This window comes from Nyctereutes procyonoides, unplaced genomic scaffold, assembly GCF_905146905.1.
Source record: "Nyctereutes procyonoides isolate TBG_1078 unplaced genomic scaffold, NYPRO_anot_genome, whole genome shotgun sequence".
Taxonomy (NCBI): Eukaryota; Metazoa; Chordata; class Mammalia; order Carnivora; family Canidae; genus Nyctereutes; species Nyctereutes procyonoides.
In genome coordinates, this window is record NW_026575126.1 from 68,224,978 (window position 1) to 68,241,885 (window position 16,908).

At 43.9% G+C, this 16,908-nt stretch overlaps 1 protein-coding gene across 4 annotated transcripts in view; it reads left to right on the forward strand.

The window, feature by feature from the left end:
- Window positions 1–7,510: 7,510 nt before the first annotated feature.
- Window positions 7,511–16,908, forward strand: part of ZSCAN25 (zinc finger and SCAN domain containing 25) — a 71,570-nt gene continuing 62,172 nt past the window's right edge. For 2 of the 4 annotated variants that reach the window (XM_055339916.1, XM_055339913.1), the window contains exons 1-6: window positions 7,511–7,560; window positions 9,676–9,787; window positions 10,634–11,049; window positions 12,714–12,915; window positions 13,506–13,597; window positions 14,977–15,103. In XM_055339916.1, the coding sequence (XP_055195891.1) occupies window positions 10,663–11,049; window positions 12,714–12,915; window positions 13,506–13,597; window positions 14,977–15,103 (808 nt within the window). In that variant the 5' untranslated portion in view covers window positions 7,511–7,560; window positions 9,676–9,787; window positions 10,634–10,662. Of the gene's footprint in view, window positions 7,561–9,675; window positions 9,788–10,633; window positions 11,054–12,713; window positions 12,916–13,505; window positions 13,598–14,976; window positions 15,104–16,908 lie in introns of those variants that run through there. The other 2 variants (XM_055339914.1, XM_055339915.1) reach the window with 2 other exon arrangements.

Consider the following 16,908-nt stretch of genomic DNA (forward strand, 5'->3'; position numbering starts at 1 on the left):
AACAATACCCACCAGCAATGTCTAAAGAACACAGAGGTGGGAAAAGCTCCTATAACTTAAACAGTGCAACTTCAGAAACAAGTATGGAAAGCTGTATAGGTCTTTCTGGAAGGGCATCTGATGGACATGGCTAGAGTTGTGTGGGCTTTGTTCTGTTAGCCAATGTTCATTATAGGTGGACCTTATGCAGTGCACCTCGGAGGTTAGTTCTTGTTCTCCAGAGGCTCACATCCAAGCAGAGAATCTAAGACATGTGTACCTAAAAACAGCCACTTGGTGTTTTTATTTATTGTTATTATTTTTTTAATTTATTTTAATTTTTAAAATTTATTTTATTTACTTAAAAAATTTTACACTTGGTTTTTTTTTTTTTTAATTTTTATTTATTTATGATAGTCACACAGAGAGAGAGAGAGAGGCAGAGACACAGGCAGAGGGAGAAGCAGGCTCCATGTACCGGGAGCCCGACGTGGGATTCGATCCCGGGTCTCCAGGATCGCGCCCTGGGCCAAAGGCAGGCGCCAAACCGCTGCGCCACCCAGGGATCCCCTACACTTGGTTTTTTTAGATTTTTAGTTTTATTTTTTAAGTTTATTTTTTATTTATTATTATTTTTTTAAATTTATTTACTTATGAGAGACACAGAGAGAGGCAGAGACATAGGCAGAGGGAGAAGCAGGCTTCTCACAGGGATCCCGATGTGGGACTCGATCCCTGAACTGGGATCACACCCTGAGCCAAAGGCAGATGCTCAACCACTGAGCCACCCAAGTGTCCCTATTTATTTATTTGAGAGAGAGAGAGAGCGAGAGCAAATGAGAGAGTGCAAACTGGGGGAGCAGCAGAGGGAGAAGGAGAAGCAGACTCCCCATGGAGCAGGGAGCCCAATGTGGGATCATGACCTGAGCTGATGGCAGATGCTTAACTGACTGAGCCACCCAGGCACTCTAGTTTTTAGTTTCTTAGTACATTTCTCTCCAAAAGGTATCTTGAGTTTCTTTTTTTAAAGATTTTATTTATTTATTCATGAGAGACACAGAGAGAGGCAGAGACATAGGCAGAGAGAAAGAAACAGACTCCATGCAGGGAGCCCAATGCGGGACTTGATCCCGGGACTCCAGGATCACACCCTGGGCCAAAGGCAGATGCTCAACCACTGAGCCACCCAGGCATTCCTCTTGAGAGTTTCTTATTAGAGATATGATGACAGCCTAGTTCCAGTCTCCTCACTTTTCCTCTTAAAGAACAACAACAACAACAGCAAAAAAACGGGAACTATAATTATTAGTGAAACTAGGAATAGAGAAAACTTATAAACTCTAAAATGTGTAACTGTAGCCCAAAACACTAAACCAGCAGAACCAGTATAGGAAGCCACAACTGGGACGCTGGTATGGTGGGCAAAGAGAGGTGCACCAGAGAATATATAGAGGCCCAAGTGGTAGCAAATTTAAAAAATCATTAACAAATATAACCTTCAGATATCTGAGAAGGATCCATCCTGAGAGGGAATGGCTATGAACAGGATAGGAAAGAAACAGAGGGTGTACAGGGGAGGCAGAGAAGGCATGGAAAGTACATGGGAGTCTATAAAAGGAAAGATTTAAGGAAGCAAAGCACCACTTTATTTTAAAAAAATATTTTATTTATTTATTTAATAGTGCACAAGCAGGGGGAAGGGGCAGAGGGAGAAGCAGGGTCCCCATTTAGCAGGGAGCTGGATGTGGAATTCCATCCCAGGACCCCAGGATCATGACCTGAGCCAAAGGTAGATGCTTAACTGACTGAGCCACCCAGGTGCCCCAAAGCACCACCTTTCAAAAGAGAGACCACTTTGTAAGGTTAGTGACAGTATGGCTTGGGGAAAGAAAGTGAATGGTAGTACGAGCCCTTTGAATCAAGTTAGTATGTAAGAATCCAAGGAATCCTGACTACACAGGGAACTATTCTTAAAGAAAGCATCCCTCCATGTAGCGATGAAAGAGTCCTCACACTGAGAAGCAGGGAATGCTTTGCTTCCCTGACTCCCCTTCCATAGGCTCCTGCAAGTAGCTGGCCCAGGAAAACCCAACTCATTCAAATAAGAGTAAAACAGCAGTGTCAATACAAAGGTATTATTACTAAAAAAAAAAAAAAAAAAAAAAAAAAAGTGGAAAGAGAAGTTGTAAAAGTCTGGATATGAAGAAAATTCACCAGAAAAGTGTTGGCACAGACTAAAGGAACATTCCGAGATAAATTTAAAAACTTAATGAAACAATTGCAGCTAGGGGGACCCTCTCCCCCCCAAACCAGAATCATAGGAACTCAGAGAAAAAACATCCTGACAACAGAAGGTGAGGGTCAGATAATGGGAATTTGACATGAGAATGGACAGAATTCAAGAAAGGACTGGAAAAAGTTAGGGATGAAGACTAACTTACAAAAAGTACCAGAGTAGGTCCTGGAACAGTGAGAGAACTAAAGGATAAGTGAAGGAAATGAAATACCCAAAAAGGATTAGCAAGAAAGTGGAAGCAATAAAAGACAAGAAATGGAGATTCAAGATGTGTGAAACTGGAGTCCCCAGGGTAGGGACTGAAATAAAGAGACAGAACTGATAACTTAAGACTAAAATTCAAGAAAAATCTCCTGGAGTAGATTTCCTTTCTACTGAAGGGGAGTAACATTTACTTGGGGTAGTTGATAAAAAAGTGATCAACCCCTTCCATGATGGGGCAGTGATTTTTTTTTTTTAAGTCGAAACACATACTTTTGAATGAAGCACTGTCCCTATTTTAGAAGACTCGGAGCCTATTTGCTTCCTTTATGCACAAATACTGACATTTGATATGAAATTACCAGAGACATGCAAAAATGTGACTCAGACAAAAAAATAACCCATTGAAGCAGATGCCATGTTCAACCAAATATTGGGGTTAGCGGACACAAACTTTAAAATCGCTATTACTAATATGTTAAAGAAATTAGAAGAAAAGAAGTGCAAAATTTTGATGTAATGTGTTGGCTAAGCTGTAGGATATTGGGCATTGTTACATGTTGTGGATGGAAGTGCAAAATGAGATAACCCCTGCTGAGAGGAATCTTGCAAAACTACAGAAGCATTACTGCTTTAACTTTAATTTAAATATTTACCTAACAGATATACCTGCACACATGTTTAAAACTGACATAGGTACAGGGATACTAAGTGCTGCATTTGTCACATCAAATGAGCAACTCAAAACTCCATTAATAGGGGACATGTTAAATTATGTTACATTGGTGTGCCTGGGTAGCTCATTGGTTGAGCATCTGCCTTTGGCTCAGGTCATGATCCTAGAGTTCTGGGATTGAGTCCTGCATCAGGCTCCCTGCAGGGAGCCTCCTCCCTCTGCCTGTGTCTCTCATGAATAAATAAATAAAATCTTAAAAAAAATTATGTTACATCCACCCTAACTTAAGAAAAAAAAGTGAAAAAAAAGTGAGAAAGATGTCTATATATACTGACATGGAAAATTTTCTAGGGCACACTACATGATAAAAAACAAGGTGTCTGGTATAGTCCCTTTTCTTTTTTTTCTTCTTCTTCTTTTTTTTTAATAGTCCCTTTTATGTAAGAAACGAAGTGTGGAAGATAGGGAAAAATATACAAATATTAGTATTTGCAAATAAATACTTGAAGTCCATACAATAATATGTCTTTGGAATGGGGGTAGATTAGGGAATGGGCTAGGAGGAATGAGCAGAGATAGGAGCAATAATTCTTGTGGTTACCCTTTTATATGATTTTGACTCTCAGATCATGTAAATGTTTTACCTATTCAAAAACTCATATTAAATCTTAAAGGTTAAGTAAGGGTAATATAAGTAAAATATAGATATACCAGATACAATTCTATCCACTTTTCTTATCAAAGAACCAGAGAGATAATTTTCTTCTGTTAGATAATTTTCTTCTTTTCTCCCTCTGCCCCTCTGTCTCTTTCTCCCTTTTCCCCTTCTTTTCTCTCAGGCCCTTAGAATGATCTCCACTCATTTGGTACCCTGTTCCTTGCTAGGAAAAAATGCCCTCCTTTATTTAGCATCCCTGAAATCTGTCTTCTTTTTGACAATGCCATTTCCCCAGCAATCCTTTGGCTATATTCTGATCTTTCGGGGCTAGGAGCAGGTTGGAATTTGTCTGATATGCTTTGTAGTTTTCAGACTACTGTTTTTAATTTTTCTCCAAAAATCTTCTCTTTAAATAATGGGAAAGAAGGGACAGTGATGTAGAAAAGCTCTTTCAAATACAAACAAGAAGTATAAAACAATTTGGCAAGTTCTAACATAGGATCCAGATAGATTACAGGAGTCCAAATGCAGAGGCACCTTTATACAGGAAAAAATAGAGCCATCAACAAATGGTGTTGAGGAAAACTTGATAGCCACTGGGAATATGGAAGGCACAGAGATTTTTCTAAAAAGAATGAATGAAGGGCTCAGTCGGTTAGGCATCTGCCTTCTGCTTAAGTCATGTTATCAGGGTCTTGGGATGGAGGTCTGTGTCCAGCTCCCTGCTCGCCAGGGAGTCTGTTTCTCCCTCTGCCCTTTCCCCTCCCACGCCATCCCCTGCTTGTCTGTACATGCTCTTTCTCTCTCTCAAATAAATCTTTTTTAAAAAAAGGGTGAATGAATTTGAATACATAAAACATACAATCTTTTGCTATGCATGAAGTTCATTAAGAAAGACAAATGAGAGGTGCCTGAATGGTGTAGTTGGTTAAGTGTCTGCTTCTTGGTTTCAGCTCAGGTCATGATCTCAGGGTCCTGGGATGGAGCCCCACTCGGACTCTGTGCTCAATGTGGAGTCTGCTTGAGGATTCTCTCTCTCTAAAATAAGTCAATAAATCTTAAAAAAAAAAAAAGACAAATAGGAAAATATTTGCAAGACATTTGGAAAAGGGGAGTACCTTGGTGGCTCAGTGTATTAAGTGTCTGCCTTCAGTGCAGGTCATGATCCTGGGGTCCTGGGATTGAGCCCTGCGTCGAGCCCTGGATTGGGCTCTCTGCTCAGCAGGGAACTTGCCTCTCCCTTTCCCTCTGCCACTCCCCCTGCTTATGCTCTCTCTCTCAAATAAATAAATAAAATATTTAAAAAAAAGCAAAGTGCAGAACAGAATATAGCATGATTCGGTTTATGGAAAGCAAACAGGATATGCATTTTATGCTTAGTTTGCCTATAACATTTCTGGAAAAGTTCCTGAAACCTGCTTCATGGCCTCTCCCAACCTCTGATTCCTCAGCTTCTCCTTGTTCTTGTTGGTTTCCAGCCCTCCTCTCTGCTCGGCTTGGACTCATAGTCACTCAATACAAACTCCTCCCACTAGAGTCTTCATTCCTTCTGCCTTGGCATTCTCTTATATGTCAAATCCTGACATTAGGTTAATCCACCTGTTTGCCTTAAGCAGATTTGCCCCAGATTGTACAAACAATTGTGTGGATTGATTCTATCATTTATTTTTTTAAAAAAGATTTATTTATTAGAGAGAGAGAGAGTACAGCAGGGGTAGGGGCAAGGGGAGAGGAAGAAGCAGACTCCCCGCTGAGCAGGTAGCCTGATGTGGGGCTCCATCCCAGGTCCTGAGATAATGATCTGAGCCAAAGGCAGATGCTTAACTGACTGAGCCACCCAGGCAACCCAGTTGTTTTGTTTTCAATCTCACTTGGGTGTTCAGTGTTGCTTTCCAATCTTTCCATTCAACCTTAAGATTTTTTTCTTACATCATTCTTCACAATAGATATTTTGGTTTGTACTCCATTATTTGAGCCCATCATTGCCCCATGTGTTCTCAGCAGGTAACATCACTGGAGAAAGAGGCCAAGATTGAACTCCTTATACACCTCTGTAGAATAATTTTATTTTATTTGTTTATTTTTAAGATTTTATTTATTCATGAGAGACACACAAAGAGAGAGAGGCAGAGACACAGGCAGAGGGAAGAAGCAGGCTCCATGGAGGGAGCCCGACGTGAGACTCGATCCCAGGTGTCCAGGATGAGGCCCTGGGCTGAAGGCAGTGCTAAACCACTGAGGTACCCGGGCTGCCCTGTAGAATCATTTTAAAACCATTGACTTCAGCAAACTACAGCCCTTGTGTCAAATCCTGTGCTAGCTGTGAGCTAAACAGGGTTTTAATCCTGTAAAAATGAAGAATGTGTGAAAATATGTTCAGCAAAACCTGGGATAGTTACTTTCTGGCCTTTCATAGAAAAAGTTTGCTGATCCCCAACCTTTGATCATGCATCTTTGATTCTTTTCTTCCCAGTTCAGAGGAGCACCTTCCCCTCCCCAAAGCTTAACTGAGCCACCAGGAACCCTTGAAGAAAGTTTTTTTTTGATAGCACTATGAATAGCTCAGTTTTCCCAGACAGACTGAACCAATCAGGCATTTTCTTTTGGCCTTGGATGACAAGGTTGTTTCATACCCCTCAGGTGTGAGTGTATGTTAATGGACTGAGGCTATCTGACACTATTTCCAAGGTGGATTGATCACGTAATTTGTAACATAAAAGAATCTAAGATCCTGTGAGCCCAGCTGGACTTGGTTCTGGATGCAGTATAAGGTATGGACAGGGCATTGTCTCTTTCCAGATGACCAATCAGTTGTCTGCTTTTTAAATGTCCATTCTTATAGATATGGCCTTTGACATTTACTAAATTATTCCATCTTCTCTCTCATTCTCCAGATCCAATCAATCCTCAAACCTTGGTAGTTTCCTATTGCTCCTTGCAATCTCAGGTCTCACCGACCGCCCCAGGTCTGTCTCATCCTCTCTCTCCTGGACTGCCTTTCTAAGGCTCGTTTACCGACAGTCGTCTCATGTCTCCACCCCTCTCCCTCCTTGCTCAACCTTTCTCAAAGAGTTCTCAGCAGCTTCTTTCCAAAATTTGTCCCTTCTCGCTTTTAAACCTTTCCACGGCTTCCCATTGCCTTTAGATTATCATCCGAAATGCCTTGTTTAATCGTCTGCTCCAGTGGCCAGGGTGGTGTCGCAATGCCGTCAATCCCTCCACATTTGCTGGGGATACTCACCTCACTTTTTGGTCCATCCTTCAAATCTAAGCTGAGGAGCCTTCCCTGACTCCCTTCTGCCAACTACTCGGGTGGAGGTCCCTCTTATGCGAGCCTACAGTATTCGGTGCTTCCCTCTGTCACTCTCGGCTCTGGCGCCTCACACAACGTACAAGAAGCGCGGAGTAAGCACGTGTACACCCATTGGACTCTAAAGTTCCTGGAGGGAGGCTTCGTGTCTGGTAGTAGGTCTGCAGCGTCCTTCTCACAGTGGGAAAGCAGATGCAAAGGCACTGAGGTGCCCAAGGGCCTGACGACCGCGAGACTGCCCAGGAACCGGGGCTGGGGACTCGCGCCTGAGCTCCGGGACGGCGCCAGTAGCCCAGTGATCATAGAGACGCACCGGCCTCCGAGAGTCCTAGAGAGGAAGCGGAAGGGGCTCTTTCCTCACGCACCTGTCTGACAGCGTCCGTGGTCCACTTCCGGTTCGGTGAGGGCTTGGGCCGGCCTGGCGAGGCTGAGGGACCGCGGTGAGAGGCGGGTTGGGGGCGACTTGGGCGGTGGGGCCGAGGCGGACGGGGCGGCTCGGCCGGGCTTCGGGGCAGCTGCGGGCCGCGGTGGCGGTGGCGGCGGCGGGGCTGACGCAGGGGGCGGCGCGTCTCCCCGGAGCTGCCTCTCGCGGCTCGGAGGCCTGGCGGGGCGGGATGCGGAGGCTCAGGTGGGGGCGAGGTTGGTCTGGTCTGGCCCGGATTGCCTCAGCGCCGCGGGTGGCCACGAACTCGGGTCCCGGAGCCAACCGCGGATCTCTCAGAAAATTGAAAGTAGTCATTTTAGAGCGAGACGTGGGACGCTTACGTAAAGAATGGCTTCTCTCTCTCTCTCTTTTAAAGATTTTATTTATTTATTATGAGAAACAGAGAGAGAGGCAGAGGGAGAAGCGGGCTCCATGCAGGGAGCCCGACGTGGGACTCGATCCCGGGTCTCCAGGATCACGCCCTGGACTGAAGGCGGCGCTAAACCGCCGAGCCACCTGGGCTGCCCTGGCTTCTCTTTAAGCCTTCTCTTCGCAAAGTGCCAGGGAAGAGAGATGAATGAGGAGGACCTTTCTCGCCCTCAGGGAATCTGGTAGTCGGAGACACATTGGTAAACATTTGCGCTGTGATGCGATAAATTCAACAGGGGAGTGAATAAATACAGTAGCTGAAAAGTCAGGAAAGAGAAAGCTCAATTGATGCAGTAGAGAAAACGAGTTGACTGAAAATATAAAATAGGTTTAAGAAGGATGTATAAGAACACAAACACCTGAGAGAATATTAAGTAGAAGCTTTTTTTTTTTTTTTTTTTTTTTAAGTAGAAGCTTTTAAAGTACCTCCTGCCAGTTGCTTTAACTCTGTGGTGTTAAGAGTGATCTTTCCCTCTTCTAAAAACCGGGCCTCTTCCCCACTTTGGACTCCTAGGTCTGTCTTCCCAGCTTGGGTACCCCCCCACTCCTACTTGAGCCCATCATGAAATTAAATAGTACTCATCCTCCAGTCTAGTATAAGCCTCTTCTTTTTCTTTTTCTTTTTTTTTTTTTAATTTTTATTTACTTATGATAGGCACACAGAGAGAGAGGCAGAGACACAGGCAGAGGGAGAAGCAGGCTCCATGCACCGGGAGCCCGACGTGGGATTCGATCCCGAATCTCCAGGATCACGCCCTGGGCCAAATGCAGGCGCCAAACCGCTGTGCCACCCAGGGATCCCATGCCTCTTCTTTTTCATGTGAACTCGAACCGACATTAACCTTTCTCTCATTTTGGCTTCCCCCGGTGGCTTTTCTGTGCCCTATCCTTTGGGAGGTGAACCTTGGCCAGCCATCTAACCTCTGATATCTTCAGTTTCTTCATTTGAAAAGTAGGAGGAGGGACGCCTGGGTGGCTCAGCGGTTGAACATCTGCCTTTCACTTAGGGCATGATCCCAGAGTCTGGGGATCGAGTCCCACATCTGGCTTCCTTCATGGATCGTGCTTCTCCCTCTGCCTATGTCTCTGCCTCTTTGTCTCTCATGAATAAATACAGAAAATCTTAAAAAAAAAAAAAGTAGGAGTAATATTCCCTATACAGAATGGTTAATAAGTCTTTTTTTTTAAATTTTTTTTATTTATTTATGATAGTCACACACACAGAGAGAGAGGCAGAGACACAGGCAGAGGGAGAAGCAGGCTCCATGCACCGGGAGCCCGACGTGGGAGTCGATCCCGGGTCTCCAGGATCGCGCCCTGGGCCAAAGGCAGGCGCCAAACCGCTGCACCACCCAGGGATCCCCCAGAATGGTTAATAAGTCTTAAGCTAGAGTGTGTTCACAGGTTTTCTAACTGGTAAAACCTATACAAGTTAAAAATCTTTAAAAATTAAAAAAAATTTTTTTTGAGACAGCAAGAGAGTGTGCACAGGAAGGGAAGGGGCAGAGGGAGAGAGAATCCTGAGGCAGACTCCCTGCTGAGTGCGGAACAGGGTGCAGAGTTCAATCCCAGGACCCTGAGGTCATGACTTGAGGTGAAATCAAGAGTTGGTGCTTAACTGATGGAGCCACCCAGCTCCCCCACAAGTTAAAAATCTTTTGATCAATTATAATGATTATTTGTTACTCTTGTTTCCTCTAAGCTGAGCACACGGTCACATCCAAGCCACTGGCAAGTCTGTTGGTTTTATCTCCAAAATATATCTTGACTCTTCATCTTTGCCACCATCCTGAGCCTCTCCTGCTTGGACCACTGTAAGTGCAGCTTCCCTTCTTGCCCCTGTAACCTATTCTCTTTGGACACATAACAGGCAAAATGACCTTTGTAAAACATAACTCCCCACTAAATAAGATTAAGCCATAATTTTAGTGTGTCCCAGTTCCTGGATAATCTGGTGCTGCCTGCCTCTGCCACCTATTGTGCAGCTGTGTCCCTCATTTAACTCTGTAGAAGCCATACTGTACTTTGGCTTGTTCTCAGATATACACAGTAATTTCTGGCCTCAATCCTTGTGTCTGGAAAAAAATCTTGAATGACTGACTCATTTTCATCCTTTCGGTCTCAGACTACATGTCATCTTTTTAGAAAATCCTTCTTCAAGTTCATCCTCCATTAACAGAGCACCCTGCATATTTCCTTTCTAGAATTTATGAGAGTTTATGAGTTATATGAGTTTCAAAGTGCAAGTGCCTTGTTTGTCTTGTTCTGTATTATATTTCTAGTTTTTGCAGGTCTGACATATGTGTACTTAAAGTGTATTACACTTTTGGAAGAGTAGGCCCAGGTGGCTGATCTAATTATAATGTGTTTTATATTCTCTGATTTTAGTTTTATTTTCCTAATGAGATCCTGTGTGTTTGTGGGTATAAAGTAAACCATAATTTTTCTGCACATACTAGGTGGTTAGCATATACTTACTAAAGTGAATCGACATGATTTGCAGAATATATGTTGAGTCTTTTGAAAGTAAGACTGAAAAAAGTCTTACTTGAAAGTCTGTCCTCCAGCAGAATATCCATTGATGTAGACACAGAACTGGGATGGATTGACTTTCCCTTTGACTCATTTATGCTGTCTTTATTGTTTGGTCTTCTCAACAGACCCTCAGTCTTCTGGGAGGGGTGTGAAGATGCTTAAGGAGCGTCCAGGGATGGCAGAAGACCCTCAGCAGCAGATAGGTGTTCCTGTGGTAAAGCTGGAGAAAGAGTTGCCATGGGGCAGGGGAAGGGAGGACCCTAGTCCTGAAACTTTTCGACTGAGGTTTCGACAGTTCCGCTACCAGGAGGCGGCTGGTCCCCAGGAAGCCCTCAGGGAACTCCAGGAACTCTGTCGTCAGTGGCTGAGGCCTGAGCTGCACACCAAGGAGCAGATCTTGGAGCTGCTGGTGCTGGAGCAGTTCCTAACCATCCTGCCACGGGAGTTCTATGCCTGGATTCGGGAGCACGGCCTGGAGAGTGGCAAGGCTCTTGTGGCCATGGTGGAGGACTTCACAGAGAGAACATTGGAGGCCAAGGCGGTGGGTGAGAAGGGGGCATCTGGGTCTTGTTTCATTGGTGTGAGAAGGGGAGATTTAACGAATTGAAAGGTTTGAGGAAGCCATGGGAGTAGATGAGGTGTACAGTCTCCTTTCTCTGTTCCCAGACTCCTTGATGTACTTTCTGGAAGACAGTGGAGTTTTCAGCAAGAAAAGCCATTCTCAGGGAAGAATCAGGGCCTGTAGAAGGGCCTTTAGCTTCCTTTTTGGTCATCAGGACAGAGGTCATATTTCCCTTGTGATCCTCAGTCCTAAAAAAGGCAATCATGACCAGTTTAAGGTCACCCATAGACTTGTTTTTCTTTGGGCAGAGATACATTTTGGAATGCAGGGAATTCCACTTGGGTGAATATTCTTACTAAGAAACATTGTCTGAACAGTGCTGTTTCCATATCTGGGGTGTCGGCTCAAATGGCTCATATTAGCAATTCTGTGGTGGTGTTCTGGTGACACCAGGCAACTGTATCTCAGATGCTTCCTTGGGACTTGACCACATGTCTGTGACTCTTCGGTATAGTCATCTGATTGTTGGCTGGGAAAGAAGAAAGCAGGACTTAATGTTAACTGTTTTGCTTGCAAGTAACCATCTTTCTTCACTTTATCCTTCCTTTTCCTACTGCAGTCACTTCTGACTTCCTCCACAATCCTAGGATTTTTTTTTAAATATATTTTAAAGATTTTATTTATTTATTCATGATAGACATATTTATTTATTTATTTATTTATTTATTTTTAAAATTTTACTTATTTCTGATAGAGAGAGAGAGAGAGAGAGAGGCAGAGACACAGGCAGAGGGAGAAGCAGGCTCCATGCTGGGAGCCCGACGTGGGACTCAATCTGGGGACTCCAGGATCACGCCCCAGGCCAAAGGCAGACGCTAAACCACTGAGTTACCCAGGGATCCCTGTTTGTTTGTTTGTTTGTTTATTTATTTTTAACTCCCAATTTAGGAGCTTAAAAGTAGACCAAGAAAGACCTGTTATTGTGAGTGTGTCTCAGTGTGAGTTGTCTGATTTTTCTTGCTATTTTTAGAGCAAGTTTTTCTCACTAGCTAATTCACTGCAGAATTGAGGCTTTGTATTTTTTACTGTCAGCATTTATAATTGGTGGACTTTTTTTCTAGTAGGAAGTGTTTTGGGCTAAAATTCTCAGCCACACAATATTTAGCCTGTCTGTGATATTTTTCATGGTAGAATTTGGTCAGTATTGAGGCCAGCTGAAGGGACCCTTGCAAAAGAGCATGGGCGCATAATAGTTGCTCAGAACCTGATAAAGCGAGGTTAGCCTCTTTTTCACCTTCTCACTGATGTCCTTGGGAGGAGCCTAACCAGCTTTCTTCCTCTCCCTTGTGGCTGGAATGGTTCTTTTCTTGGTTCTTTCTCTCTCTCTCTCTTTTTAAAAATTTTTATTTATTTGACAGAGTACAAGCAGAGGGAGCAGCAGGCAGAGGGAGAGGCAGAAGCATACTCTCCACTGAGCAGGGAGTGTGGTACGGGGCTCCATCCCAGGACCCTGGAATCATGACCTGAGCTGTAGGCAGATACTTAACAACTGAGCTACTCAGGCGCCCTTGGTTCTCTTGTTAGGTTTTAATTCAGCTCCCTCACAGGGGCTCATTCTAATAGGTGTTGGGGACTGTCCTTAGGTTCCATGCCACGTGCAGGGAGAGCAGCAGGAGACAGCACTTGGCAGAGGCCCTTGGGAACCAGGTGTTCACCTGGGGCCGGTGGAGGTCAAGCCTGAGTGGGGGATGACCCATGGTGAAGGAGTTCAAGGCCTAAACCAAGGCACCGAGGAGCAACTCAGTCAGGACCCTGGAGCTGGGACGCAAGCCTTCCAGGAGCAGGGTAAGATGCAAACAATAAAGAATTAAGGACACAAAACTGCTTTGTGACCCTGTTCTTTACAAGCCTTGCAATTGATAAATTAAGTGACCTGTGAGCTGCAATTACCAGTTTTCCTGGTTACTTCCTTGACTTCAGTTGGAAACAGATGAAGTGAGAAATTGTTTTCTATATTGACTCTGATTTCTGCAGGGGATATCTAGGATTATGTTCTCTTACCATTCTCTTCTCATTTCCTTCACATCCCTTTCTAGAAACCTCCTGGAAATATGCAATTGACATAGGAATATTTTTTAAGTAGGCAGACAAACCATATTCCTAAAAGTAATATATGGAATTATTGTGTTACTGAATTTCAGAGGGGGTTATTCCCAGAGTGTGACCAGGGAGCACGGCTGTATTTCAAGGGACAGGGCATATTGGATTGGGACCATCTTCCCATTTGAGAACAGGGTAGGCTGTACTCAAACCGCTAAATGTATTGAGTCTCCTTAAGGTTCCTAGTGTTCTATGTATCAGGCAGTGGACACCTTTGAACAAGCTAACTGCAAGACAGAGCTAATATTTCTCATGATCTTTTTCCCTTTGCTTAGCTCTGCCAGTTCTTCAGGCTGGTCCTGGCCTCCCTCCAGTGAACAGCAGAGACCAAGAGATGGCAGCTGGGTTCCTTACAGCTGGACCCCAGGTGAGCTTGTATCTCTGACCTTCTGGGTATGTTACTTTGAAAGAAGAATGAGGTTCAGTTTCCTCAAAGTATCTCTGCACAACAAAGCACCATCCACAAGTTGAATTATTCTACTTTTCTTGTTCTGATGGATATGATAGCTTTGTTTTCTCTACTTTATCATCCTCAGTTGTTAACTTGAGTTGAGTCTTATTTATGCCTTAGGGTCCAGGCATAAGGCTCAATTCACTTGTTTTTATTACTCTGTGACTTTTTTTTGGATTGACTCAGGATTACTCTTTTAATTGTGAGGAGAAAGACATTGATAGAAACCCCATAGGCTCGATCTAGGCTGTCACGGTTGCTCAGTAACCCTTTGTGGGTATCCTTTATGGATACTTCTGCTGCTACTCTTCCTCTGAACCCTCTCCTCCCTTGTCAGCAAGAATGTAGCTGTCTCAGGGTTGGGGATTCCCTGGAGCACTGAGCAGAGTGGTTCCTCTGGCCCCTACCCTGGCTATACGAGGAGTTTTGGCCATGTTTGCACTTCTTGTTTGCACTTGCCTGCCATAGATAGGAGTAATGAGCACAGTGGGGCACTCTTGCCGTGTCCGCTGGGTGCTGAGCATTACCAGGGACCTGGGGGATTTCCACTGTGGCACCTTTCTGAAGAGGACAGTGAGTTTTATAGTGAAGAGTTCCTGTAGAAGGAAAGCTGTCATTTGGCAGAAAAAAACATGAATCAAGTGTGGTCTAGCTAAAACAGTGTTTGGGCAAGGTTTACGCCTATGTCATTTCTTATTCCTGTTTTCCTAGGATGGAGACAAAAGATGATAGCCTGTTTTAATTTTGCCAGACCCTCCCCTTCTGCTATAATAGTTCTTTAAGGTGTCACGAATGACACTGAATTTATTTTAACACAGCATTGTTCTTGAGACAAAGCCTCCTCAAATATATACTTAGCTCTGAGGGAAAATCAGGTTTTTTTTTTTTATTATTTTTTATTTTTTTTATTGGAGTTCGATTTGAAAAATCGGTTTTAAAAAAAAGAAAAGAAAAATCATTTTAGAAGAGGGGATAAATAGCACCTCTGAAGCTTGATCAAACTTGAGGATTGAATGGAGGCAATTGAAAAATGGGAATTGGGTGCTGTGGTTGTTAGGGTACAAGCTTAGTGACTGCAGCAGAGACTCAGAAATACAGTGGCTCAGATGAGTCCATTACTTCCCTGACATTAACTGTCAAGAGGTAGACCCTTCTGCTCCCAAGACCAGTAGCAACTTGGTTTCTTCCATCTTCTTGCTCTCTTCTTTCCTAGTGTTTTCCTATGTTCTCTCCTTCTTTTAGACTCTTTACTCTGGGATTATTTCTCTATCTATAGCAATTTCTTGTTGTTTCAGGGGTTAGGGTCATTTAAAGATATGGCCCTAGCCTTCCCTGAGGAGGAGTGGAGGCATGTGACCCCAGCCCAGATAGATTGCTTTGGGGAATACGTAGAACCCCAGGACTGTGGAGTCTCAGCTCCAGGTAAGACTGTTTCCATTCCAAAGGTAAGAAACAGGAGTTTTGAAATCTCCAGGTCAGGGTTTTTGCCTTTGCCCCAGATTTCAGAACCTGGTGCTACTGACACAAGAAGATGAGTAAACAGGTCCAAAGAGAGAATGTGGACCCAGGTTTAAGAAGCTGGCTATGTGCTTTCCTGCCAGGAAAGGAGTGAACAAGGGGGCAAGAAAACAGAAGGTAGTTGTTCTGATTGTGATGAGACAGGTCAGTCATTAGGATTCCTGGAGCACCTACTCTGTGACTGAGGAGTACCCAGTTCAACATATGTTACAAAGAGCTGTAAAATTTCTATAATGGTAGAGGGTGTGGAAACCCTTGGACATAACTGTGCAGTGTGGGAGTTCATGCAGTGTGCCCCAGATGGTGGTACTGGCATTTCAGCACCTTGATCCCCCTCAGGGACAAAATTCTGCCAGTGATGCTGCTGTGTGCTTCAAGGATTCTGCCCTCCTATTTCCAGAGGGTTTTACATGCCCCTGGCCATTCTGACTGTTCTAGAGACTTTGGCCATATGCTTGTCCTCCTCTCATTGTTGCTAACAACTCAACCCGGTGTTTATGCTGAGTCTGGGTGGGCCATGGTCTGTTTCCCATGCAACTGTTTACTAGTCATCTCAACCTTCAGATTATCCTGGGATTTATTCTTATGTACCTGTGACTCCTGCATTGACAACTATGTAGGATTGGGCCTGGGAAGCCAGAATTTCACAATATGTAATACCTGGCACATATTTATATCTCCTTAGGGCCCAGGTAAGGTTCGTGCATTGTGTGTAGTTTCAGTTTTACTATGTAATACCTCAAAACTGGAAACTACCCAAATATCAGCCAAGTTAGTAAATAGATTATAATATGGTCTTACAGTATAATACCATACACCAATGAAAAAGAACATAGTTTAACTATAGGTACGTTCCACATGTGGGTGAATCTAAAAGCATAATAACAGAAGTAGCCAGAAACAATGTGTGAATCCGGTGCATAAAGTATAAGACCAGGCAAAAGCACTTTATGATGATACAAGTTTGGATAGCATGTTTGCCTGGGGTGCAGGATATAGTCACTGGAGGGCATGGGAGAGGGCTTTCTGGATGCTGGTAATGTGTATTGAGCTGGATGCTATTTACATGGTTGTGTTCATTATGAAAATTCTTTGAACGTTAAAGTTAAGCTTTGTGCACTTTTACTTTCCTGTGAAGTTTACAAAAGAATCCATTAGAGGTGAGAGCTATGTCCTTCAAATTTGTTTGGATCAGGAGGCATGAGATGTTTTTCTTTTTGTGTTTTAACAGCCTCACCTGAAAGAACCCTTCCTTTCCTTTCCTTTCCTTTCCTTTCCTTTCCTTTCCTTTCCTTTCCTTTCCTTTCCTTTCCTTTCCTTTCCTTTCCCTTTCCCTTTCCCTTTCCCTTTCCCTTTCCCTTTCCCTTTCCCTTTCCCTTTCCCTTTCCCTTTCCCTTTCCCTTTCCCTTTCCCTTTCCCTTTCCCTTTCTTTCTGATAGTCACACAGAGAGAGAGAGGCAGAGACACAGGCAGAGGGAGAAGCAGGCTCCATGCACCAGGAGCCCGATGTGGGATTCGATCTCGGGTCTCCAGGATCACGCCCTGGGCCAAAGGCAGGGGCTAAACTGCTGCGCCACCCAGGGATCCCGAAAGAACCCTTTCTGACCCTAAGTGCTACTTGTCTTCTCTACTTTAAAGTTTTGTTTTAAAGTGATCTCTATACCCAAAGTGGGGCTCGAACTCACAACCCTGAAATCAAGAGTTGCATG